This window comes from Brassica oleracea, chromosome C3 (genome assembly GCF_000695525.1).
Source record: "Brassica oleracea var. oleracea cultivar TO1000 chromosome C3, BOL, whole genome shotgun sequence".
NCBI lineage: Eukaryota > Viridiplantae > Streptophyta > Magnoliopsida > Brassicales > Brassicaceae > Brassica > Brassica oleracea.
The window spans coordinates 27,204,343-27,231,567 of record NC_027750.1 but is presented as its reverse complement, the minus strand read 5'-3'; the positions used below and the strand labels follow the sequence as shown (position 1 = coordinate 27,231,567).

Below are 27,225 nucleotides of genomic sequence, written 5' to 3'. Positions count from 1 at the left end.
TTTGCCAAAGACATTTGTTGTTAAAGGTGCTAAGATAGCTAATAGACTTGTTAGTAATGATTGCTTTCATATTATTCAACCAAAGACATTTGATTTTTGAGATATGTTAGCAAATGAGCAGTTATCTAGACATAGAGCTTGCTTAAAATTGTGTCTAGGCTTAATGTCGATAGTTTGATTGATCATTTGCCATCCTTAGTTCGATACTTGATCACCCAAGGTCTAATCCCTATGCCCATGAGTTCTCTTTTCCCTTAATCAAGAAAGTATCATTCTGTAATTGCTTTCTAGTATTAGTAGTAGTTTAAAACCCATCTAAATCATTGGTTGCACTTAGATTAAGTGAGTACTTGCATTCTCGGTGCTTTGATATCCCTCAGAATTGGTTCGACAATCTTTTATACTGCAACATTTGTCTTAGGAGCCTTGAAAAATCCTAACATCAAACTCATACACTTCAAACTTACCAACTCTCTCTGTCTGGTGATAATAATCGGTAAACCTCAAGATTTTGAAGCTATAACATGATTTGTTCTTGTTTCCGTATCCTAGAAAACACGTTTGGTACTCGGTGTAACTGTTAATAGGTAGCCTTGATTGGATCCACCTGGTTTGACCAGTACAAGGGTTCCAAACCACAAGTCTATTGTCTTTGGTCGTGCATAACAATAAACCTTCACAGTGAAAGGTTTTATATATCTCGACATCTTCTGAATCCTTTAAGCTCAGAAGTTTTCCTGTAAACGTAATCAATTGATCATACCTATTGTGGATTCCATGGAAATCAAAACTGAATGAATAAACCGATTTATCTTTCTTTAAGACCATCTGTGTTGCTGCTTTGCACAAGTGATTCTTGATAAATTTGTAATCTTTGAATAAAGCGTTCCATCGTTTACAAGTGAATCGCAACTGCTTTACAGATGTGGGAGGAACCCTAGAAAGTATTTCTGATTCCAATTCCCATGGGAGACTGGGGATCACCATTATTGGTTTCTGACCTGAACTCCCAAGGAAGAAAGAGAGAGGAGAGGATAGAAGAGAAAAGAAGAAACCATAATATTCTTTTTTTGGTAAACTAGCTTTGTAATATTCACCGTAGGTATATACTTTCTATGTACAATACAGAGGGTATAATAGTCAACGACATAAGAGCATTATTATTAGGGGTTTTTAGGGTGGAGTTCTTCTATTCCGCTAAGAGCCGGTTCTTAGTTTTTTTAGTTAAAAGATAAGAGACGGGTTCTTATATTCTGCTAAGAACCCACCCTAAGAACCTGCTCTAAGCTTCCCCGAAAAAATAGCAAAATGCATGCACAATACTACATGTTGGGGTGGAGAGTCGGTGATATATGTCTCCGCTTTTGGACCGAGAGATGGGTTTGCCTGAGAATGGGAAACTTCGAATTAGATTCCATATATTTCGGTCCAGTTCAACTGTAGTTGTAGTAATTTGGTGACGTGGCATGAAGATAATTTCTGATTGGTTTTAAGCTGATGTGGATAGACTCACATTTTACATTTTCTCCTTTTATTATTGTTAGATTTAGTTAATACATTGAGTTGATTTTTACTACCTTACTACGCTTCAGAATTTGGGTTTGGGTTTCAAATTCTTTCTTTGAAAAGAGTTTTTTTTTTTACACTTCAGTCTTTTAAAAGAGTTACATTATGATTATGAAGTAATTTCATTTATAGGTTTTACATTTCGCTATTATATTTTTTTAATATGGAATACATCATCATATAATCTATGTTTTTATTACAAATGATGATAAACTACTTGTAATATATGCATTATTATATTTTAAAGAAAACATATGTTATACTAATGAAAAAAATTACGACAAAATTATTTCCATAACATTTGAATTGAGGGATAGTTTTGCATGTACGACATTTTCAGTGGACATGTTTTCTCTACATATACGACTACAGCGAGCAATTATGTTTACAATATTCTAAAATTTTTGATAAGTTTGTATCCTATAATTCGTAAAAAAATTGAATCTTATTTGTTATGTAGAAACCGTTTAACTTTGACCATTAGACTAGTGTTTCCACAAGTTTCTATTATATGAGCAAAGTTATGTTTTTATACCATTAATTCAATCTAAGCTACGCCCAAAGCATTATATATGCCATCGTGGGTTTATAAGTTTTATGTAGTGTTGTATTTTATAAATCTGTTTTTATTTTGAAGTTACACAAACTCTTTATATCCATCCTATCGGTCACTAATAATTTCATAGATTACGTTTCCACCTTCAGTTTATCGTTTGTTCTGTGTAACTCATGAAACAAGGTATATTTGGTTTATCTAGATGTTTATGTTCTGAGAGATAATGTCAAAACTTGAAGAACATACGCTGAGAATTGCTCTGCAAGACCTCCGTCTTGATGAAGGTGACATATGTTACTGGTGATTTAATTCAAGTCACTACTAAAATTAACAATGTATACAAAATCTTTATGTATATGATAACTTTGCCGGCTCAGAAACTCATAACAATGGTGTGTTTTATCATAAAAACTTTTATGTGTTGTTTGTTAAACGATTCACAAATGTAAAGACTGTTTAGCTGAGGACTGAGATCTCTGCGGAATACATAAAAACACAATTTACACAATAAAAGTAATAAATTGTGAATTGGTGTATGTTTGCAGGTTCCTGGTGCAGAAGGAAACTTTGTGTTGATAAAGGACGCATATTACAAGAAACCAGACATCTCAAAGCTTCCATTTCCAACGTACTTAGCACCAGAAGATGAGGATCCATCAGTATTAGAACCGTTGGTAGCAGATCTCGGAGAAGTTGACCCATTTATGTTGGCAGAGTGATGAAAAGGACATGATCTTGATTTTAGCTTTATTTTTTTTCATTCTTTTACACGCTTGTGGAAGACAAGAAATGGAGTCACAGAGCTAAAGCTTTTTTTATTAATTTATTTAGTTGTTTGGATGCATAAAATTCAAAACGATAAATATAGAGAAATTTAGTCTCAGCATTTTGTTGATTCTCGATGCTTATGAGCTTGAAAATAAGCAATGAATAGACAGAAGTTATGTTTGGCTTCGAGATCGTGCAAAGAGACATTGTTTGTTCTAAAGATTATCATTAAGATATAAGTAGTTTGGAAAAACTGAATCCAGTGGAAACTAGAGCTGTCTCGGAAGCAAGACCAAAGAGAGCGAGGATGATTCATTTCAGTCTGTTGAGATAAGCATGAAATAGCTTAGAGTACAAGCTACCTAATCCTATTGTGTTTGAATTTATCTAAAGGATTAGGAAATAGAGTTGTGTTAATCCTAATGAGTTTAGGATAATTATAAAGTTATATAAAGAGATGCAAGGGTGTTTGCATATCTTATGAGTTTGAGAGCTTTAGTTTTTTTTGAGTTATTTTCTAAAGCATTGAGAGAGTTTTAACAAAGCGTTCTTTGAGAAATATAGTTCTTTGATTCAATAATTGGTATCAGAGCTATTCTATTGAGTCAAAGGAAATCATGGGAGATATCGTTGCAGCGAAGAGCAACATCAAGAGCAGTGGTACGTCCATTCAGTGTCCATTACTCAACGACACGAATTACACAGTGTGGACAATGAGAATGGAGGCGGCGTTGCGTGTTCATAAGGTCTGGGAGGCCATCGATCCAGGAGAAGCAAAAGGAGAGAAGAATGATGTTGCAAGGGCTCTGTTATTCCAGTCAATTCCAGAGGCATTAATATTGCAAGTAGGAAACCTTGTAACTGCGAAGGAGATTTGGGAAGCGATAAGTACAAGACATGTGGGAGCTGATCGTGTACGTAAGGCCCGCTTACAGACATTGATAGCAGACTTCAGTAGATTAAAGATGAAGGAGACTGATTCTATTGATAGCTTTGTTGGAAAAATTCGAGAACTATCAACCAAGTCTGCAGCTTTAGGACAAATTATTGAGGAACCAAAGATAGTTGAGAAGTTCTTGCAGAGCTTGCCAAGAAAAAAATATATACATATTGTTGCTGCGTTAGAGCAGGTTCTTGATCTTGATAAAACAGGCTTTGAGGATGTTGTGGGACGTCTAAAAGCTTATGAGGAGAGAATTGCTGAAGACGAAACAGAAAAACAAGAAGATCAGGAACAGAGCAAGCTCATGTACGCTAATGCTGATAGACCGACGCAGACACAAGAACGATATGACTCTTCAAGAGGCAGAGGCAGAGGAGGTCGTTATGGAAATCGAGGGAGAGGTCGTGGACGCCAATACTATCAGCAGAATGGAGGATATCAGAGAAACGGAGGACAACAGCAACAGAGTGGTGGCTATTATCAAGAAAGAGATGCATCCAAAGTTGTGTGCTTCCGTTGTGACAAGATGGGACACTTTGCTATGCATTGTCCTGACCGACTTCTCAAGCTACAAGAGACTAATGAAAGCGAGGCAGAGACAACACATGAGGCTGATGAGTTGATGATGAATGAGGTGGTATTCCTTAACGAACGCAACGTTATACCTAGCAAGCTCAATACCTCGTCCAACATTGATAATCTATGGTACCTAGACAACGGAGCAAGCAACCATATGACAGGGAATCTAGAGTTCTTCACCAAGATTGATAGAAGAGTGACTGGGAAAGTGAGATTCGGTGATGATTCGAGAATAGATATAAAAGGAAAAGGCTCAATCATATTCCTAACTAAGAATGGTGAACGCAAGGAACTTTCAGACATCTATTTTATTCCTAATCTTAGGAGTAATATCTTGAGTCTTGGGCAAGCTACTGAGTCTGGTTGTGAGGTGAGGATGAAAGATGATTGTCTACTCTTGTATGATCGTGAAGGGAGATTATTGGTGAAAGCAAAGAGAGCTCTAAATCGACTCTATAAGGTGGCAATGGAGGTTGAAAATACAAGATGTTTGCAGCTAGTACATCTAAAGGAATCATCAAAGTGGCATGCACGCTTAGGGCATATAGGCTTGAGTAACCTAAAGAAGATGGTGGACAAGAACTTGGTTATCGGAATGCCCAAGTTTGGAGTTGAAAAAGAAATCTGTGAAGCTTGCTTGCGTGGGAAGCAAATACGAGAATCGTTTCCACAAGCTAGCTCATATCGTGCTTCAAGGGTATTGGAGCTAATACATGGGGATTTGTGTGGTCCTATTACACCACAAACTGCTGGAAGTAACAGATATGTGTTCGTCTTAATAGACGATCATTCAAGATACATGTGGTCCATTCTCATGAAGGAAAAGAGTGAAGCTTTCACAAAGTTTAAACGATTCAGAAGCTTGGTTGAACAAGAGACGGGATTAAAGATTAAAACCTTTCGTACAGATAGGGGAGGAGAGTTTACAAGCCAAGAGTTCAAAGATTACTGTGAAAGCTCAGGGATTAGTCGTCATCTAACCGCTCCATATTCGCCGCAGCAGAACGGAGTTGTCGAGAGAAGAAACAGAACGTTACTTGAGATGACACGAAGCATTCTAAAAGCTATGGATGTTCCAAATTACTTGTGGGGTGAGGCTGTTAGGCACGCAACGTACCTTATTAATCGCATTCCTACAAGAACCTTGTTACTACAAACTCCATACGAGAGCTACAGAGGAAAGAAACCGTGCATCGAACATATTAGAGTGTTTGGTTGCGTGGGGCATGTGAAAGTAGATAAACCACATTTGAGGAAGCTAGATGATAGGTCACGACCATTGGTGCATCTTGGGATTGAACCGGGATCAAAAGCATATAGGCTATTGGATCCATCGACTCGCAGAATAATAGTAAGCCGCGATGTCGTGTTCTGTGAAGAACAGAGTTGGAAGTGGAGAAAAACAGAGAAGGAGCCACATACGGAGATGGGTGTGATAGATTTTGCTAACAAGGAAGATAGGAACGATGACGCAAGTAGTGGGGTGAGTATTAAGGATGAAGAAAGCGAAGAAGATGAGAAGAATCTTGATCAACCACCAGAGATACTAAGACGGTCTACTCGTATCATCAACAAACCGAGTTATCTTGATGACTATGAGTTATTATGTGAGGAAGACGAGCAGTATGATTTACTATGTGAGGCTGAGTTCGAGAACCTTCTTATGCTTATCAATGAAGAACCGTGGAGTTATGGTGAAGCAAAAGAAAAGAAAGTGTGGAGAGATGCTTGCAAAGAAGAGATCAAGTCGATAGAAAAGAACAATACTTGGACATTAGTTGATCTTCCTTCAACCTGTAAGGCAATCGGATTGAAATGGGTTTTTAAGGTGAAGAAGAATGCCGATGGAAGCATAAACAAGTATAAAGCGAGGCTTGTAGCCAAGGGATACATTCAGAAACATGGAGTAGATTTTGACGAGGTCTTTGCACCTGTTGCTCGCATCGAAACAGTCAGATTGATCATAGGAATGGCGGCTTCACATCGATGGGAGTTACATCATTTGGATGTAAAAACTGCTTTCTTATACGGAGAACTCAAAGAAGAGGTATACGTTAAACAACCTGAAGGCTTTGTTGTGAAAGGTAGTGAGAATAAAGTTTATAAATTGAGGAAGGCGCTTTATGGGTTGCGACAAGCTCCTCGGGCTTGGAATGAGAAGCTTCATACGGTCTTGTGTGAGCTAAACTTTGAACGATGTCTTAAAGAACCATCTCTGTACCGGAAGAAGCAACACGAAGATCTCTTGCTAGTGGCTGTTTATGTGGACGACTTACTTGTGGCAGGGTCTAACATAGAGATGATTCACGAGTTTAAAAGAGCTATGGCGGCAAAGTTTGAGATGTCCGATCTCGGAAGATTGAGCTACTACCTTGGGATAGAGGTCATTCAACGAGAAGGAAGCATAATCTTGAGTCAGGAACGGTACGCTACTAGGATCTTGGAGGAAGCTGGCTTAATGGGATGTAACTCTGCGCATATACCCATGGATGCAGGAGTTAAACTCGGCAAAGCAGAGAAGGAAGAAGGAGTTGATGAGAGAGAGTACCGCAGAAACATTGGTTGTCTTCGGTACTTGTTACATACGAGACCTGATCTTGCGTGCAGTGTGGGAATCTTGAGCAGATACATGCACAATCCCAAGGTATCACACAACGTGGCTTTGAAACAGGTACTCCGTTACTTGGCAGGGACATTGAGCTATGGTTTGGTGTTTGAGGCAAAGTCGGATGAGAGTTTGGTTGGCTATAGTGATAGTAGCTACAATGTTGATCCAGATGATGGAAAGAGCACGACTGGTCACATTTTCTACCTCGGTGGTAACCCCATTACATGGTGTTCTCAGAAACAAGAGATCGTCGCATTATCATCATGTGAAGCAGAGTTCATGGCAGCGACAGAAACGGCGAAGCAGGCGATTTGGCTGCAGGATCTTCTCAACGAGGTGCTTGGTCGTCCCGGCAAGATTGTGGTGATAAAGATCGACAACAAGTCGGCAATAGCTCTGTCCAAGAACCCGGTTTTTCATGGACGCAGCAAACACATTCACACAAGGTTCCATTTCATTAGAGAATGTGTTGAAAAAGGACTTGTGAATGTCGAACATGTTGCAGGAGTAAGACAGAAGGCTGATATACTTACGAAAGCATTAGGAAGAGTTAAGTTTGTAGAGATGAGAAGTCTCATTGGAGTTCAAGACTTGAAGAGAGAAGATTTCAAGCTTAAGGGGGAGAGTGTTGAGATAAGCATGAAATAGCTTAGAGTACAAGCTACCTAATCCTATTGTGTTTGAATTTATCTAAAGGATTAGGAAATAGAGTTGTGTTAATCCTAATGAGTTTAGGATAATTATAAAGTTATATAAAGAGATGCAAGGGTGTTTGCATATCTTATGAGTTTGAGAGCTTTAGTTTTTTGAGTTGTTTTCTAAAGCATTGAGAGAGTTTTAACAAAGCGTTCTTTGAGAAATATAGTTCTTTGATTCAATACAGTCACCTTTCGTCAAGCAAGAAGATCAAAATGTATACTAGATGATCAGTTTCATGGTCTCTTGTCCAGTGCCGTGACTACCTCCACACCTCTGTTGATGCAACTGATGTAACGTTTAAGTCTTTTCAAGTACCTTGACAAAGCTGGTTGAAGACACTTGTTAGGAAAATGTGGTGCAGGTTACTACACAGAACACGTCTATGTGCAAACGGTGAAGACCATCATGATGCTTACTGTGATGTGTTTAACGCTAGGATCTGTAGCAAGCAATGTGTACTTTACACTAAAAATAGAAAATTGGATTAGTATTCAAGACAACGGATAGATGATAATAGGACCCAAGAAAAGGTTGGCGCTGCGCTGTCGTAAGGCCCCGTTTTGTCATTTGTTAAACTACCGAATATCTGTCTTTTTTAAAATTAAAACTAAATATTAATATAGTTTGAATAAAAAAAAATTAAAAATTGAAAAAAGAGACCAGTTCACCTGACAGCTTCTTCTTCTTCTTCTCTTTCCCTTTCTTTCACGCTCTCTCTGTTTCATGTTTAAGGGCCTTCATAAAGTCCTAACCTTTTATCTAATTTTTAACTTCTGTTTTCTTCTCAAAGTTTGTTTCTTTTGTTTGGATGCGGTAAAGCTTTTGTTTTAGGCTTCTCCGGCTGAGCGTTTCTCGTCGGAATCTCAATATCTCCGGCGACATGGCTTCCAATCCCCCGATGAGTACTCAATTGGAGCAGATCCATGGTGAAATCCGTGACCATTTCCGAGCCCTCGCGTATGCTTTTCTCCTTTTTCTCATTCTCTATCGTGGTTACAGTGCACTGTGATGATATGTTTTGAGTATCTCTGAATCTCGTATGCTGAGTAAAATAATATTTGTCGGTTAGAACCTGAGTGCTTGTCATTATGATAGGATTTGTGTGTGTTTTTGTTTGATGAGTAATATAAGAGAAAGATTGTTCTAAGGAATTGTTCACACCATTATCTTTTTGTGTTGTGCAGGAATGGTTTCCAGAAGTTGGATAAGATCAAGGATTCATCTAGACAAAGCAAGCAGCTTGAGGAACTTACTGACAAGATGAGAGAATGTAAAAGGTAATATTGCCCTTTGCCTCTTACCATCATTCTTCTTTTTCTTTCTTTGACATGGATGAGATTCTGTATAATGACAAGGAAAAGTTACTAAATTCTTATCTCTGTCAGGTTGGTGAAGGAGTTTGACCGTGAACTCAAGGATGAGGAAGCTAGAAATTCTCCTCAAGTAAATAAGCAATTGAACGATGAGAAACAATCCATGGTCAGTTAAGTTAATCTTCCGATATATTGATGAAATTCATCAAAGACCATACATTTATTGTACTACTACTATGCCATGTATCTTCTTTAATGTTCCGCTTTGCAGCATTAATCATATTCCAGTTTGACCAATTGTTAGTTGTGTTTGTAACCAATTGGATATCTAAAGGGAGATCTTGAGTGTCACTTTGCATCTCCCATCATTTCATTCATAGGTATTTTTTTAACTTCTCTTGTGTTTGACGTTACAGATCAAGGAACTCAACTCTTACGTTGCACTAAGGAAAACGTAAGTTGCTTCTATCCTTCTTCTTTAATAAGCAGATTACTTAAATCTCCTACCTCTCCTTTTTGAGGTTTAATGATTTGGTCTCTCTGATACTCAGGTATATGAGTACACTTGGAAACAAGAAAGTCGAACTATTTGATATGGGAGCTGGAGTCAGTGGCGAGCCCACAGCTGAAGATAATGTTCAAGTGGCTTCATGTGAGTCCTCCTTATTCATGCTTCTCTATTTAGATATGAATTTTCCTAGAACACCATCAAGAGATTGACATGCTTAATGTCACTTTTATGTATAGCTATGTCAAACCAGGAGCTTGTTGATGCTGGAATGAAAAGAATGGATGAGACCGATCAAGCCATTGAGCGCTCAAAACAAGTAAGTCACAAAAACAAGTGTTATTCCCTTTCAGCTATTGTTACTATACCTTTTGGTAACACTCTTGTTCCTATTCAGGTGGTGGAGCAAACACTCGAAGTTGGAACTCAAACTGCAGCTACTTTAAAGGGACAGGTAATAAATAATGCAAAGCAATCTCCATCTCTTTCCTTGTTAAAATCTTATGAGTAAAGTCTCAATCATTGAAAAAATATTGCAGACGGATCAAATGGGGCGAGTGGTTAACCACTTGGACACGATTCAGTTCTCTATCAAGAAGGCTTCGCAGCTAGTGAAAGAGATAGGAAGACAGGTGGCTACTGATAAATGCATAATGATGTTCCTGTTTCTCATTGTATGCGGTGTTGTAGCCATTATCATAGTGAAGGTACTTTCTTTGCTTTGCCCATTCCATTGAAAGTTTGTGATTTTACTCGTTAGAGAGTTGTTGTAACTCTTGGTTCTTTGGTCTTCAGATTGTACACCCGAATAACAAAGACATAAGGGACATACCAGGATTAGCTCCTCCAGCACAATCAAGGAAGCTATTATACTTGAGGAATCAAGAATATATGGGAAAATAGAAAATCTTTGTTTGTATATTTAATTCACTTTGAATGAAAGGAAATTGCATCTTTGAGGTTCTATATAATTCATCTGCATTGCGCTTTTTTTTTTTCATTTGTTTACAAAATGGCGTTGTGTGCTTTGATAGTTGCCAAGGCTTGGGGGGGGTTCCATGTTCCTCTGTGTTTTGTTTTAACGTAGTCATTTAAATCTTGGTTTTTTGATTGGAGGGTGTGTATATTGTCATCTTTTTGTCCCTGTTTTCTTCTCTCTTGTATAAAATTCAGACCAAATGTCATACTCTTTCTCTCATTACAAACCTTAGACACGAGGGACAACGGTCTAGGATGGAGGTATGTAGAATGAGAACATTTCAAAGTTCAAACAGGAGAAAAAACAGATTTGTATCTGAAAACATGGAGAAAGTGTTCACCATTAATAGGTAACAAAACGGTACAGTTTCGTGTATATATATATATAAATATACTTTTTTTATGAGAGAAATAAAAAGGATATTTCACGAATTTACACAAATCATATTCAACCAAAAACAAATGAAGTAGTGATATAATGAAGTGTGACATCAATAAGGGATGTTCCTCTGCGGAGTCTGAGGAGCAGAGCGAGGAGGATTGAGAAGAGGCTGAAGTGCCTTCACTACTATGCTCATGTTTGGCCTGAACTCTGCCTCATATTGCACACAAAGCGCAGCTACAGCAGCCATCTGATCCATACCAAGTCATAAAGAGACAAACCCAAAACCATACATCAATATTGTAACCTTCTCTACTGAAAAAGTGGTAGTATGAAAAAGTTACCTTGGCAGCAGCTTTGAGAGGATACTCTCCGTTTAGTCTTGCATCAACGCACTGGTTCACGTTGTTTTCACTCAGTTTAGGGGTTGCCTGAAGACACAAAAATTAGTTTTTACTTAATAATGACTTTTGCTTTGTACAAAAGTTCTTTTGATTTGAATAAACTCAACATTTTTTCAAAAAACAAAAAAAAGTTTTTGCTTATAGGGAAAGAGGCAGAGCTGCACTAAGCATTACCCATGTCACGAGACTCTGCTGTCCTCGTGGTAAGGTATGATCAACTGGTTTACGACCTGTGAGGAGCTCTAGCAGAACAACTCCAAAACTATAGACATCACTCTTTGTGCTCAACGTTCCTGTCATTGCATACCTGAAAATGCAAAACCAAGAACATGTGTTTTAAGATTCTAGTTTGGTCAGTTAAAAGAGATGCAAGGCATGCAACAAAGATAGAAAGTAAAGGGGCTTACTCTGGAGCGTGATAACCAAAGGTTCCAAGCACACGAGTTGAGTGAAGGCGTGCAGCCATGTCAGGGGCTTGATTAGACAGATCGAAATCAGCAATCTTGGCAACATCATCTTCAAACATAAGTACACTGCTGGATTTGATGTCTCGGTGGACAACATGAGGGTTTGCCTTCTCATGCAAATACTCTAGTCCTTTAGCAGCACAAACAGCAATTTTTACTCTCTGGTGCCATGACAGAACAGGACCTGGTTGTGCTCCTTTCACACCTTTTTTACCTGCACCAACAAAACTCACCAAGTTACATAAGTTAAGTGGTGAGCATCTTCCTTCCACTATAGTATTTTTTTAATACTAGGAGGTTAACGGCCTAAGCCCCGTTATCCCGCTGCACCCGAAACTCCAGTTGAGTTAATGACCTATGGTCCTTCGACTATAGTTTCACATGTCAAATTTTTATTGAATCTATGTTTTACATTAGTGACTTACCATGAAGGATATCATGAAGAGATCCATTAGGAGCATATTCATAAGCAAGAACACGGAGTGGGCCATCAACACAATAGCCAAGAAGTGAAACAACATTATCTTGTCGCAATCTCGAAACCATTGAAACCTGTTAAAGATCTTTATGTCAGTAAGTATAAAAACAGTTCATTAAGGCCAATATCTATGAGATGAAGTCCCAACATCTTACCTGGGAGAGAAATTCTTGATCCGGTTGCTTACTGGAATCAAGTTTTTTAATAGCAGCTGCCTTACCGTTTTTCAGAACACCATAAAACACTCTTCCATATGAGCCTTCACCAATCAAGGACTTTGAACCATAGTTATCGGTAATATCCTTTAGTTCATCTGCTGGAATGGCTGGTACAGAGATAGGCTGCATCTGAACGACTGGTGGGTTCTTGAACGGTTCAACCCTTTGATGGTGACCATCGTAACCTTAGCAACAGTTGAAAAAGTTTGTTATAACTTAGCCGCCATAAAGGATGAAGCAGTTGAATACAAGGGTGACTCATAATTAAACTAAACTACCTGCTGTGTTGTACGCTGTCTTTGGTCCTGTTTCATTAACTCTATAGAAATCATCATCGCCACAACAACCAAAGCAGCTCATTATGCTTCTCTCTTACACAAACTTGCAAAACTGCAGAGCAAGAAGAAAAAATTAAGTAAGCAAGTTTTGTTTCCAATTATAGAAATGTTCAGACATAGTCAAACAAAAGTTTCCAATTATAGGCTTTAAGCAGAACAGAGACATAACTATCGAATATCAAACGGAAAACTTTTTCTCAAGTTTCATCATTATTAACAAAAAAAAGTATAAATTCATATACATGTATACATAGTAAAGAATATATACTTTACTATGCTAATAATCATAACCGCATAACTCGATCCCCTGACTCGATCAAGATCCATACACCAACACCGTGGTGACCATTGACTAAGAATAACACAGGTCAACGACCGTAACCGACTTTCAGACATCATCTTAACGGACATCAAACCGAAACTTATGTAAGAACATCCGACTAAAGTCTCGATGTACGAACATAAAAGGAAAGACTCAAAAAATGAAAGTTCACGAGAGTTGCTCAGAAGAAAGAAATCGTTTACCTCTTCCAAGAAAACCACAGAAGAGCAGAGACTAGTCGAATCTTCAGATGATGGAAGAAGAAGAAGCTATGGATGATATTCTATCTTGTCCGTAAAGGTTTGTGAAGCTTAAGTCTTAAGAAGAGAGGCAGACTTTTCTTCCCGGCGGAAATTTACAGTAAATGATTATATAGGGTGGAGCTGACGCGCATGATAGCTACTTTCAGTGGTAGTCTTGTCAACTGTGTATTGTTTTACTGTTTCGTGTTTAGAGGTCAATAGTCTTAATCTACTAATTAATTAGCCATTTGGTTATAATATAATTGTTGGAGGGTTAAATATTATTTAATACTAACAATTTGATTTGGCGGATAAATAAACATTTCACATAATTGCATAATTGATCGATAAAATTTTGAAATAAACACACAGAAATTCAGTTGTTTATATATGTTGTTTTATATAGTGGATCATATCATATAATAGAATCAAATAAATCTTATGTTGACTTTTTTGCGTTACGTAAACTATATAGTATATATCTCTTACTCTTTTTGTACAATTAGTTTTCGACTGGTACGTCTTAATATATAAAATTTGAAGATTATGTATAGTACTACTATATGATTGAAAAAGGAATATAATAAGGTTGTAAGCTATATAGGTCAAGATGTAAAGCGAGTCTCTCTTGGCCATCATAGATGAACGTGTTCTTTGTGGTATTTGGTCGTCTGTCTACAAGTCAACAACCACTTGGAAGCTTTCGCGTCTGTCTCACCTCAATTTCCACCATCTTTTCTTTTTCTTTTTGGTACCTTATTTTTTGTCAAAGTCTCATTTTGGTGTGAAGTTCAAAATCTTATGCATGCGGCTTGTATTTATTTGTTTGAATACAAATAATTATTTTAGGGGATATATAGCACAAGAGTGTCGCCGTTGAGAGAAAAACGCCTTTAGAGAGATAAAAGAAGTAAATCGTTTTCTGATTTCAGCTTCCGACCGACGACGGTGGGCTCGACGACGGTGGGCTCCTTAAGTCACGTCATCGGTCGGGATTTGTTTGTTTTTGTTTCTTGTTTGATCTTTGGTTTAGTTGTTTATCTTCTCGTTGGGCATCGGTGGTTCTGTTCTCGTTTGGAGACGTATGTTCGGTGTTTTGTTCCAGTATCGCACCTACCGTGGGGTGGATGACTGGCTTTTGACTCTGGAGCCGTGCCGTTTCTTCTTCGGTGGTGGTCGCCGGCTATCGTATCTCTCGGAAGTGCTCGGACGGTGTGACGGTTTCTTTTTCGTGTTTGGTGACCTGAGTTTGGATGAGATCTCGATTCTAATCGATTGAAACTCTCCAAAGCTCAGTTGTTTGCGTGGTGGTTGCTGAATCTCCTAAACCTTCAATACAGTCGTTGGAGGTGGTGTTTCGGTGGATGTGGTCAAATTCCCAGTTGTTTCCGGAGGTCAAATGATATGGTTTGTTCATGTTTGTCGATGAAGACGCTTGTAGCTCGTGTTCCGGTATGATGTCGGTGGAGTGTTGTTTACAGGTCCCGGTGGCGAGATCAAACTGAAAGAGATGGTGATGTTTCAACCATTAGCCACATGTCTTTTTTTGTGTTTGTGTGCAGCACGTGGAGTTGATGAGTGATTGAGAGTGGATCACTATCTGTTTTTCTTTGGGCTTGAAAATAGTTGAAGGCCTAGTTGACCTTTGTTGTTCTTGTATGTTTTTACTGGTCTTTTAGGTCTTATCTTTTTGTAGTCTCTATTTGGCCTTTGAACCTTTATAAAATATTACTATAGGAAAAAAAAGTATTTATTTGTTTGAATATTACTGCAAAATGTAATTTTGTTTACTGAATATGGACTTGTCTTCTTCATTTGGAACTTTTTACCACTTAACCCACACTAAACAAAACTTGAAATTGAAAAAGTAGTTATAACAACAGAAAACCAAACAAATTGAAAAACCACAGAACCAAAAAAACATCAATAACAATCCGGGCTGTGTTTGTTAACTAGTTACCTATATGGGCTAGGGCCAGAGGCCATAAAAGTAATAAAATGTTTCCAAAATGAACCCAATCAATCCTTTATTTCAGATTTTACTTTTCCATGAGTAAGCCCACTGTCAGCTAAACAAGCTTAATTATTTCATTGATTTAGAGCCCTACTAAGTTTTGGCCCATTGTATCCATATTTGGAGTCTAATAACTCAAAAAAAATTGGCAAGATAATTTAAACTAGGTGTTTTCCTGCACAAAGTTCAGTGATAAAATTTTTAAAAGTTAAATTATATTTAAAATGAAATTTATTAATATTATATATTTTATTATTTTTGACTAATATTTAATATAAAGTTAATTATTTAAGCATAAAATTAAAAAAATAATTTTGTTTATTTTAAATTACATTTAATAATATATATGTAATATATTTAAAATTCGAATCTTTGATAAATTTTTTATCTATTTATTTTGGTTCAACTTGAATAAAATTACCAAAAATCATATATATAGTTATTAAAAATTATAGCTAAACAATATTTATAAAATTTGTAGATATCTAAAAGAAACTAATGAAATTAAGATTGACAATTTATTAATTTTTTTAAAAAAGATGTAGAAAATTTTGAAAATGTTAGTAATAAAAAATTTATAATTATAAAAATACAATTAAATAATGTATTTCAAAATTTATAATGCATATTTCAATATATTTATTTTAGTGATGATTTATGAATTATTACCATATTTTAAGAAGTTTAACAAAAATATAAATCAACATTAAATGTAATGTATTAGTTATTGCCATATTCTATAAAGTGTACCAAAAAATATATGTCAGTAATAAATGTGATTGTCCATGTCATATTAACTATAAACCATGTCATCAATCTTGTTAGCCATGTCATCATTTTTTTTGTAAAAATGATTATAGATAGGACATGTGTCAAAATCACTTCGCAAATATAGTATAGGGAATATATGTTATAATATCTAAATCTGATTATTTGTGGAGTATGTTATTTTATTATTTCATACTGCATCTAATATATGCTTAATTCGTCTAAATCAGCTAAGAATTGAATAGACGTCAGCCATTGGATCACCACCAGTTAAATACTACTTTGTTTGTGAGTGTCTATTTCCAAGCTCAAATAAAAAAAAATCTCACAAAAAAAGGAGCTAAAAAATCTCACAAATGCGTTGTAGATGACCTAAAAAAAGCAGATTGTGATCTTCCCAAGTTAAAAGATAGGAAAAAGAGGTTTTCTCTAAAAGCTTTGTTCCCTCTCTGCGACCTGACACAGAGGAAAGAGGAGATGAAACCTCGGCCGGAGTTTTTTATGGTTTCAGTTCCAGTCTATCAGGATCGATTTTGGGAGGCGGTGATTCCTATACACCGACGTCGCCAGCTTAGTTTCCGAGAACCGGTGGCTCCGATAGCATCGGTTTCGTCGGCTTTTGATTCCGGGAATCGGTGGTTCTAAAAGCACCGTTTTTCTCATGCTTCTCGATCTTCGCTTCTGTTCTCTCTTCGCTCAATCGACTCTCGATTTGAGACTTCAGGTTCGTTGTCTTGGATCGATCGTAGATGATTGATTTGTTTCTTCAAAGCGTGGATCAGCGGTGGGTTTCGTGGGCTTGAGGATGGTGATGGGTCGCGCCTCTCTCCGACTATGATGAAAGATCTTCTTCATCATCCGATGCGTGATGGCCGATCTCGGCATCTTGTTTTCCGGTATGCTTCCGGTGGATGTCGTTTAGTGTATAGGCGGCGTTTTGCATGTCGGTGAAGAGCAGCAGCGATTTGATCTTTCGACACGTTCCCTCGAGTGGAGGTTTCGATAAGATGTGGCGGCTTTGTGATACGTGTTCCTCGCTGGTGAGGATCTTAACACGTGTCCCGACCACGAAACACGCGTGGTGCGATATGGCGCTTACGGGTTTGGGTCTTTGGGCTGCGGCCCACTATAGTCTTTTAGTTGCTCTTTTGTGTTGGGCTCTCTGTCCTTTTCTAACGTGTTTTTGGGCTTTGCTTTTTGGACTTTGTATTTTGGGTTCTGTCCATTTAATAAACTCTTGATGAAAAAAAAAAAAACAGATTGTGATCTTCCCTAACCCCAAGAAACAAAATTATTGGCGTAACTGTTCATGCCTTTTCAGAACGGACAAGATAAGATTCAGACCATCGACCAAGTGGTCTAATTTGACACCCTAGCCGACACTAACAAAGAGAAGAGAAATGAAGAATTCTATGTTGTCTTTTTGCTTGTGGGCCAGTGGACCCATCACTAGAAAAGAGTAAAGAGACAGCCTGTGTATGCATCTCTATTTTTCACCCAAACCGGTTTTCCCGGTTATTAATTACAATCCCGTTCTAACACACCGACACAAACCTCTTTCTCTATTAACTTCTTCACGATCTACAACGATATCAAAATCATTAAATACAGATTTACATATGCTTCAAAAATATCTTACAATTAAAAATACGATTTTGCATCATTACCGATCTTCTTCTTTAGATGCTGCCTTTAGTTGTACTTGCACGCGGTGGTCCAGTTAAGCAAATCCAACGGTTGATATTCCCTCCCTTTTACAGATCTAATCTGAACCGTCAGATACCTAGATCTCATTTTCTCTGAAGTCTGAACATAGAGTACACAAATGAAAATGGGAATGAATCTAGACGAAATTACAATCTTACACCACCTCATTGGCTCGTGTATATAAACCTTCTCTGCTCTTCCTTCTCCTTCGTACTACCACCACCACATCTCTCTAACGGTATCCGTTACTATCAACCTTCAGGTATGCAGATCTTGATTCGTTCTTACGTTTCTGAACTCTAGATCTTGTTATTGATTACGTTCTTGTTTATTAATACTCTGTTTTTCTCTTCAATACTCTGTTCTTTCTTTAATACTCTGTTTTTTTTTTGCTTGAACCAGACAGAAAGATGGAATCTTTTTTGTTTACCTCCGAGTCCGTCAACGAGGGACACCCCGACAAGCTCTGCGACCAGATCTCCGACGCTATCCTCGACGTTTGTCTCGAGCAAGACCCTGAAAGCAAAGTCGCTTGCGAGACATGTACCAAGACCAACATGGTCATGGTCTTCGGCGAAATCACCACCAAGGCTAACGTCGACTACGAGAAGATCGTCCGCAAGACTTGCCGTGAGATCGGTTTCATCTCCGACGACGTCGGACTAGACGCTGACAACTGCAAGGTCCTCGTCAACATCGAGCAGCAGAGTCCTGACATCGCTCAAGGTGTCCATGGTCACCTTACCAAGAAACCAGAGGACATCGGAGCTGGTGACCAAGGTCACATGTTCGGTTACGCCACCGACGAGACTCCCGAGCTCATGCCGCTAAGCCACGTGCTCGCGACCAAGCTCGGAGCTAAACTCACTGAGGTTCGCAAGAACGGGACTTGCGCGTGGCTGAGACCTGACGGTAAGACGCAAGTCACCGTTGAGTACTTAAACGAGAACGGAGCTATGGTCCCTGTCCGCGTCCACACTGTTCTGATCTCGACCCAGCACGATGAGACCGTGACCAATGACGAGATCGCAGCTGATCTCAAGGAGCATGTGATCAAGCCTGTGATCCCGGAGAAGTACCTTGACGAGAAGACAATCTTCCATCTCAACCCATCTGGTCGTTTCGTCATCGGAGGTCCTCACGGGGACGCTGGACTCACCGGGCGTAAGATCATCATCGACACTTACGGTGGTTGGGGCGCGCACGGAGGCGGTGCCTTCTCCGGGAAGGACCCGACCAAGGTCGACAGGAGTGGTGCCTACATCGTTAGGCAAGCGGCTAAGAGTATTGTTGCCAGTGGGCTAGCGAGGCGTTGCATTGTGCAGGTCTCGTACGCTATTGGTGTCCCTGAGCCGTTGTCTGTGTTTGTGGACAGCTACGGAACTGGGAAGATACCAGACAAGGAGATTCTTGAGATTGTGAAGGAGAGTTTTGACTTCAGGCCGGGGATGATTTCGATTAACTTGGATTTGAAGAGGGGTGGTAATGGTAGGTTCTTGAAGACTGCTGCTTATGGTCATTTCGGAAGGGACGATGCTGACTTCACCTGGGAGGTTGTGAAGCCACTCAAGTCTAACAAGGTCCAAGCTTGAAGAAAACTTGAACTAGTTCTCTCAGGTCTTGCCTCTGTTTCAACTAAAGAGATGGGTCTATTCTTTTTCCTTTTTCAATATAAGCAGTTGAGAATTTATATTATTATTATTTATTATCATATGTTATTGTTGTGGTAAGAAAGTTAAAAGTCATATTTTGTATTTCTTGTTTCTTTTCAGAAGAGAATTTATATAAAAGATTATATTCAATATTATCATCCTTGTATTCATATGTTATTGTTGTGTTAAGAAAGTTAAAAGTCATATTTTGTTCTTTCTTGTTCCTTGTATGGTCAAATGTTTTGGCTAATGAGTGATCAGAGTGCACTAGTGATTCCATGAACGCAGACATCAGCTTCAACGAGACAAACATCTTTGAGCAACAGACCACTACTTGGCTGCGTGAAATAAACCATTGATACGTATTTAACCCATCCGTTCTCCAAGCTTGATCCACTGAACCATTTAGTAACTGTAAAACAAGACACTAGTTTAAAGATCAAGAAATCAACATATTCACATATCAAGAATTGAGTTTGTGGTTGTTACCTTTCCCTGCAATGTGTCTGCCTTGAAGCTGATCATATATTCTTACTGTAAACTCTGTGAATATTTTTGTACCGTCTGAAACAGTTTCAGGATCTGCGAGGATCAGATAGATAGAAAGATGGGTTCCTGTTCCTTGCTTTGTTCCCGATGGATAAAGCCGTATTTTCCTGAGTTTAAACCAATGTTCAAGAATTTTTTAGGTGGTGTGATTATAGGAGATTAGTGCTTAGTCGGGGTTTATGCACCGCCTAAACCATTTTTTCTAGACTCACGCCGCTTATACGATTTTTAGAACACTAGTAAAAGCCATTTTGCATCAGCCCACAGTAACGGTTTTGTGATTGTTACAGAGAGAAAGTTGTTACCATTTTCTATCTCCAGCGAAGAAAGCGTTTGAGTCATAGCTTTCATTGTCTAACTTAGAGAAATTCTCAATCTTCCATACGTGCTTTGAGCTAGTAGCATCTTTAATCATTGATAAGCATTCTCCTCTCCCATTTCTTCTCTCCTTGGAAACAAATACATCAGCTCCAAACATGCATGTGTCTTCCATAAGATAACCATTTGATGCATTAAAGAAGGTAGCCGTAGGGATGAACTTATCGAATCCCCATTCACGTTTGACCGTGTGGAACCGTCTCTCCTTCCCTGCAACATGAAATGCATATGAGAGAAAGACAGAGAGTCATTTATAAAGAAAGTGTAAAGAAGCTACAACAAGTCTACCTTGTAGAATCAAGTAACTATCTTTGTTTTGATCTAGCAAATACAGACGGAACACAGCCGAGACCTCCCAGCCTGGACCCAAGGAGCTAGAGTCAGCCAAAGCCAAGTAAACAGAAACATGATCTTTTATATTCTTGCTCTTGTTTCCATTTGGATACAGAACCAGCTTCCTGCAAGCAAAACCACATGATATGATGATTAATTTTTTTAACAAGATAAGGTTCGTAAGATAATTAATTAAAGAAAGAAGAAGACATAAAGTTGTGTGATAATGATGGCATTACCATTTGTAGCCTCCAGCTTCAAAGATCTCGGTTTCATATCTCTCTATAGCATGCTTAGTAAGAAGTGATAAAGACTCTATTTTGACCATGTAATGCGTTGGCGGGGCATCAGAAACAGACTTTATGATATCTGCAATGATTCTCACAAAAGTTACCTTTATACTAACTAAAAAGGAAAATGAATTCAATTACACTCTTCATAACAAAACATAACAACAAAAGGTGGTAGAAAAATATCATGCAAAGGTAAACACATGGTTCATATGCACATATCCATACAAACATTAATCTCTCCTAATTCAGTCAACTGTATTTAATCAAATAGGTACGTATTAAGAAATATAGTGGAAGAGGTTAGGTGATAATACCATCATGATCACCGAAACTAGCCATGTGAAGATATGCAGAAAACCAGAAAGGAAGCTAGTGAATATGCTGATAAGTATCATCAAACTGTATTAACTTTCTATTTATATGTTGAAAAACAAAAAACAAAAACTGTGCTTAGAATAAACAAATATGCTTTGCTTGAAAGGATTTAGCCTTTGCCATGCATGTAATCTTATTCTCCGTGCAGTTGCAGAAGGAAAAAGCAAGAGAATATGCATAGACTACAACCCAAACAACTATCAGTATTCCGGTTTATCCGTATATTTCCGGTTAAATACACTTTTAATCTAAATTGACAGGGTTTTAAACAAACCGGGAAACCGGTATTGTATTGTTTCCGACAGACATGGCCACGTGGTTTGATGAGAAAAAGTCTCCGACCACAGTGGTCTGGTGGTCTCTCGTGTCCGCTTTTCTCTCTTTCCCCTTCGTTTGATTCGAAAAAAAATAGAAGCGAACGAAAAAAGCAGTTAGTGTGATTAGTCGACGATGGAGACAGAGACGAAGACGACGCAATCATACAGCGAGCAATGGTACTGGGACGAACGCTACACGAACGAATCCGATCCCTTCGATTGGTACCAGAACTACACTTCACTGGCTCCTCTCATCAACCTCTACGTCCCTCGCCGCACTCACCCCGTCCTCGTCATCGGCTGCGGGAACTCAGCGTTCAGCGAAGGAATGGTTGACGATGGGTACGAAGACGTAGTCAGCATCGATATCTCCTCTGTGGTGATCGATGCGATGAACAAGAAACACTCCGACCGTCCTCAGCTCAAATGTAACGTCTCTCTTTTTGAGGGAGAAAGTTTTGTTTTTTATGTGTGTGTATGGATCATGATGTGAAAAAAAAAACAGATTTGAAGATGGATGTGCGTGATATGAAGGTCTTTGAAGATGCTTCTTTCGATGCTGTGATTGATAAAGGTATCCATTGTTTTTTTTTTATCATTCCCAGTGCGTTGTGTGTTTCATGTAATAACATTGTTTGGATGTTTTGTTTGTGTGTTATGTTTTTTCAGGAACCTTAGACTCTATTTTGGTGGGTGATGATGTTTACTTTCTTATCTTTTTTTTTACTAGAGAGTCTGATCCTTTTTTCATGTTTAGTGTGGGAGCAATTCGAGGCAACACTCAACGCAGATGCTTGAGGAGGTTTGGAGGTACTATTTATATCCACAAATCTATGTATGGGGGGGGGGGGGGGGGTCCTTTTTCACATAATAATGAAGCAGTTGATGAATAACTATAGGGTACTCAAGGATAAAGGAGTCTACATTCTGGTAAAGTCTTTGAGGTTATGGTTATGTGTGTTTCTGTTTATTTAATGCACATTTGATTTTAGATTACATATGGAGCACCGGATTACCGTCTTAGGTTGTTTAAAGACTCACGCTCTTGGACAACGAAGCTCCATGTGATTGGTGAGTTGTAATTCAGTTACCATTATTTGTGATAACGTTGGATGAAAGTTACATGTTCTGTGCTAAAACTTGCAGACAAAAGTTTAACCGATCATCAACCATGGGAACTGACAAAACCTATTCCTCTAGATGCTGAGGGAAGTTCAGTGGAATCTGCACTTGGCAAAAGCCCTGATGTTCATTACATCTACGTTTGTATCAAGGTGTGTAGTTTGATGCTTTTAGCCAAGTTGATGTTTCTATGTCGGTGGATACCATTTGCATCTGGCTTTATCACATGACTTAACCCACTCTTCAACATAGATCATGCAACTCGGTCTAAGTTTCTACTGGTGTCTTTTGTTCGTTCATTTTGGAAATTTTCTTATCTCTCAGGATGAGTCGTTGAAGAGGGAGGCAGACACAGCTTGAAGTCATGAGAATCTTTTTCTGCTCGTTGCTTATAACATTTAGGTCCTACAAGGACTTGTCTTTGTTGTATTTATGTGCAACAGTGAAGACGATCCTATCTTGGATTCATGTTTACTTTCTAATTAGAGGAGGAAACAACAGTTATATTTTTAGCATTCTTGGCTCAATTTTGGTTGCATTCTTACTCAGGATATCATATTAGCATGCCTTTTCTTAAAATAGATAACTTTCTAGCCTATCAACTTTATATCTGCAGATAATGTTTTTGTTAAGAAAGCCCGTGTTTATGTAGAAAATCTCACAGGCAAAGGCTCCTTTTTAGACTTTATTTCGTCAAAATCAAATTGTAATGATTTTCGAAGTATCCATAACCAAAGTGGAAGAACTGTATGAATCGATTTGAAGTACAGAAGAGATTGATCATCAATGTTATGAAACATTGAAGCTAGTTGTCACCCGATGACAAAACTCTTTTATTAAAGCCAAACTAAATGCAACATTAGCATACAATGAACCAAAGAGAGCATGACGATGAAAGTCAGGAACAAGGCTGCATCAGGATCTCTGGCTAACCTTGCGTCCTGTTAGCTTCTCTGACTCGAACAACATGTGATTGATGAGTCCACGAGCAGCACTTCCATGACTACCATCACCGCCTCCTCTACACAAAGTCTGGAAACTACTCTTCAACTTTTGTGTATATGAAAGAGATGAGACTGACCCTAACGACATTGTTAGCAAGCTCAGGAGGCAAAGAACCTTGTAGGGTCGGCATTGTGCGTTCACTCACTAGGGGTTTATTTTCCTGTCACAAAAGATTCGATCAGAAACGTTAAGTCTGTACTCGTCGCCGAGGAACAAGCTTTACTCCACTCTTTCAAAATTTGAAAATGATAGAAAAAGGCGTTATTTTTATTACGAAATCTTAACAACTACGAGTAAACAAGCAAAACAAAACAAAATCAAATCTTTTTGAATGGAAGGCATCATCATCCACCACTGAAGTAAACAAACAAAATAAAATATGAATCTCTCTGCTTGTGATATATAGAAATTGGATTGAAGATAATATGCAAATCCATATATACATGAAATAAATACATAAAAGTATTCAAACCAAATAGACGGAGAAAGACAAACAAATCGATCGAGTCTTACCGGCAATATTTCTGATAGACGGAGAGAAGCTGCAGTCATTCAATGGTGACGCTGATGAGAGAGCTCGGGGGTTTCCAGATTTCTTAGGCCGAATATAGAGGCCCATTAATTTATCAGATTATAGAAAACTCTACATACGGCCCGGCCCATAACCAAGCAAACACAAAAATATTCAAAAATATCTCAGCCGTCCATTGGTTAGGTTATCAAACATTCATCGAAAATCGGAACCGTCTCTCATTAACTCTTTTACCTAAAACCCTAGAACTCTCTTTCTCGCATCTGCATCCGGTGTTCAGGTCAGATTTCTTCTTCAAGTCCTGCCTCGGGAGAGCTAAACCCTGACTCGTACTGATACACTTGCATACTGCTTTTTGCTTTTGAATTTCTGTTTATATTTTTACGTCTTAATGTGTTTCACCAACTCATCATGTCTCTCGGGAGAGCTAAAGCCTTGACTACTACAGATCATGTATATGTGTGCTGCTTTCTTAGGGATTTCATCCCCACATTCTAGGGTTTATTCTCTTAGTTTTGTGAATCTACCTTGGTGTATATGTCTGCGTCTTATTGCTTATATACACTGTACGTACTGCTTCTAGTGTCTATAGATATAAAGTTGTTTCTATATTGTTTTCAGTTTGTGTTAAAAGTCTGAATGTATAGTGGTATCCTAATAATAATACTTCCTCATGGGGATTCTCTTCAGGTATGAAGAAGAAACAAAAGCTTGACGACGACTCTGTCGATGAGAAACAAAAGCCGATGAGGAGGTGGTGGTGGAGAAGCGTCGTTACAGATCTATGGCCAAGGTTGCCATCGGCAACTTAATCAACCCCACCCTTGAGAACTCTGCCATCACCGAAATGGTACACATCGTCTGCCCCACTTTCTCCCTCGACACTTCCAAACTCCATAACCCTCTCTTGCGAATGGATGGTTCTCGGTGACTGGAAATGGACTAGCGAAGACATCGTCGGTCCGATTCTTCACCAGGATTTTATGGTCATTAGCGTCTACTTCGCCGATGAGGATTTCAAGATGAGGAAATGGATCTTGTCGTACCATCCTCATTCTCCTGAGGATATGAAACTGAAAGACGTTTATCTCGATTCATTAAAGAACGTTGTTACTGATTACGAGATTGAGAACAAAGTCTCTACTCTTCTTGTCCCTAACAGTGTTGATCTTGGTTTGGATGGTTTTAGTAAATGGATAGAAGAAGAGGGAGGGCAATCAGATCAACCCTAACGTGTTCCTCATCTATTGCTGCTCGGATATGTTCAGGTTGATGGTTGATGATATGTATAAGGACGTAAGAATATCATGTCTGATGGACCGTGTCAGGATTTTGCTTGGTTGGGAGAGTGATGGAAGATTGTATCCTACCCATTGGACTTACAGGTTGAATAAACTGCAAACGGCGGTAGATATGGAAGCCAAAGATGTGTTTGAAGATGAGAAGTATGATTACTACGATTATCCTTCTGATGAAGAGTGGATAAGGATTAGAACTTTTTGCAAACTCACTGGTTGCATTTATAAAGTGGCGAAAGAGCTTTTTGATGGGGAGTATCCAACGGCTAACGTCTACTTCCATCTTCTTGTGGAGCTAAAGGTCATGCTGAGAGAAGAGGTCAAGAATGGGGATGGTGATTACTTTCTTGGTAAAGCTAAGGAGATACTGGAGGGGTTTGATAAGTATTGGAATGAGATGTTTCTTGTGTTGGCTACTGCTTCTGTGTTGGACCCTCGGTTCAAGTTGAAGTATCTAGACTTTTACTGCTCAAAGAGTAGTGATCAAGGTTCAAAAGCTGAGACTGTTGTGGACTACTTACGCAGTCTATACTCTTGCTACGCAGCTAGCGATATACGTCCACTACCGGAACGTGCAGCTGAGCCAACTCCCCGGTGTATTTTGTATATGTTCGGAGACGAATCAGAAGAAGAGGAAGAGAAGAAGCCTGACGGTTATGGGGACTTTGCTTTCTTTCAAGAGTATCTCAAGTTTGAAGGATGTTGTTCAAGAGAGTTTCATGAGTCAGAGCTTGATTCTTACTTCAAAGAGCCTGTTTTGGAGTGGAGGAAAGACTTCGATGCACTGAAATGGTGGAGAGATGAGAGCTCAAAGTACCCGATCCTCTCCCGAGTAGCTCGTGACATTCTCTCGATTCCAATCTCTCGTGGCACGTCGAACCGTGAGTATGTTGCTGACAAAAGAGAGTGTCCTGAGTTTATTGTCGCATTGGAAGGGAAACTTCTGAACGCCATGATGTGCGGCAAGAGTTGGCCAGCGACTCTGATATGGCCAAGTCGTTACTAATAAACATTAGAATGCTATTTTCTTTCATGAAAACTCAATAACTCTTGTTTTTCATTTCGTTTTCTCAGTACAATGTTTTTCCCTTGTAGCCTTTTTCTTTCCATAACTAAAATGAAATTTCTAAAATTGAAAAACTAATATTTTACAGATTTTCTTAAAGTATATCTCCTATATATTAATTGAGAAGCATTTGAAAAATTAGAACCTTAATTTTGTATTAATTAAAAAAACCTCAAATCCTAGGTGGCACTCTAAATGCCTTCTAAATTTCATTTCAAAGAATTCTATAGCATCTAATATAAAGTATAGTTTAAACTAATGGTGTCACATTATTTCATTATTATATAACACTAGAGAACATTATATTAACCTAAAATATAGGAAGTGTGTATTATTTCCTTAAATAAAAGCTACGGAATTACCTAATATGATTTACATATATATGACAATTAATGATTATGAATAATAAAGATTTGATAACAATTTTTGCATCCTTCTTCATTTTTG

At 38.4% G+C, this 27,225-nt stretch overlaps 6 protein-coding genes and 1 pseudogene across 6 annotated transcripts in view; 4 read left to right on the top strand and 3 right to left on the bottom strand.

Moving 5' to 3' along the window:
• LOC106330274 (putative F-box/kelch-repeat protein At3g17570) overlaps positions 1-987 on the bottom strand; it is an 11,425-nt gene extending 10,438 nt beyond the window's left edge. The window contains 1 exon segment of the mRNA XM_013768773.1: positions 457-987. Within this exon segment, the coding sequence (XP_013624227.1) occupies positions 457-987 (531 nt within the window).
• A 7,390-nt stretch (positions 988-8,377) lies between these two features.
• Positions 8,378-10,531, top strand: LOC106328036 (novel plant SNARE 13). The gene is made up of 9 exons (XM_013766393.1): positions 8,378-8,676; positions 8,904-8,996; positions 9,105-9,198; positions 9,449-9,486; positions 9,584-9,684; positions 9,780-9,859; positions 9,938-9,994; positions 10,080-10,247; positions 10,336-10,531. The coding sequence occupies exons 1-9, from the start codon at positions 8,600-8,602 to the stop codon at positions 10,441-10,443; spliced, it is 816 nt and encodes a 271-aa protein (XP_013621847.1). The 5' UTR covers positions 8,378-8,599; the 3' UTR covers positions 10,444-10,531.
• A 302-nt stretch (positions 10,532-10,833) lies between these two features.
• LOC106328035 (pto-interacting protein 1-like) lies at positions 10,834-13,481 on the bottom strand. The gene is made up of 8 exons (XM_013766392.1): positions 13,331-13,481; positions 12,746-12,857; positions 12,405-12,652; positions 12,197-12,323; positions 11,712-11,985; positions 11,479-11,611; positions 11,245-11,331; positions 10,834-11,150 (listed from the first exon to the last, which is right to left on the bottom strand). The coding sequence occupies exons 2-8, from the start codon at positions 12,825-12,827 to the stop codon at positions 11,010-11,012; spliced, it is 1,092 nt and encodes a 363-aa protein (XP_013621846.1). The 5' UTR covers positions 12,828-12,857; positions 13,331-13,481; the 3' UTR covers positions 10,834-11,009.
• Positions 13,482-17,933: 4,452 nt separating this feature from the next.
• LOC106335224 (S-adenosylmethionine synthase 2) lies at positions 17,934-19,680 on the top strand. Its single transcript, XM_013773685.1, has 2 exons — positions 17,934-18,120; positions 18,261-19,680. Exon 2 carries the CDS (start codon positions 18,269-18,271, stop codon positions 19,448-19,450), a length of 1,182 nt encoding a protein of 393 aa, XP_013629139.1. The 5' UTR covers positions 17,934-18,120; positions 18,261-18,268; the 3' UTR covers positions 19,451-19,680.
• Positions 19,680-21,463, bottom strand: LOC106335225. Its single transcript, XM_013773686.1, has 6 exons — positions 21,378-21,463; positions 21,010-21,139; positions 20,726-20,895; positions 20,365-20,647; positions 20,000-20,166; positions 19,680-19,922 (listed from the first exon to the last, which is right to left on the bottom strand). The coding sequence occupies exons 1-6, from the start codon at positions 21,400-21,402 to the stop codon at positions 19,768-19,770; spliced, it is 930 nt and encodes a 309-aa protein (XP_013629140.1). The 5' UTR covers positions 21,403-21,463; the 3' UTR covers positions 19,680-19,767.
• Positions 21,464-21,788: 325 nt separating this feature from the next.
• Positions 21,789-23,428, top strand: LOC106331628 (methyltransferase-like protein 13). The gene is made up of 8 exons (XM_013770018.1): positions 21,789-22,183; positions 22,261-22,329; positions 22,425-22,444; positions 22,513-22,565; positions 22,655-22,685; positions 22,748-22,826; positions 22,902-23,029; positions 23,202-23,428. Exons 1-8 carry the CDS (start codon positions 21,889-21,891, stop codon positions 23,235-23,237), a joined length of 711 nt encoding a protein of 236 aa, XP_013625472.1. The 5' UTR covers positions 21,789-21,888; the 3' UTR covers positions 23,238-23,428.
• A 1,397-nt stretch (positions 23,429-24,825) lies between these two features.
• LOC106330273 lies at positions 24,826-26,718 on the top strand (annotated as a pseudogene).
• The last annotated feature ends 507 nt before the right edge of the window (positions 26,719-27,225 follow it).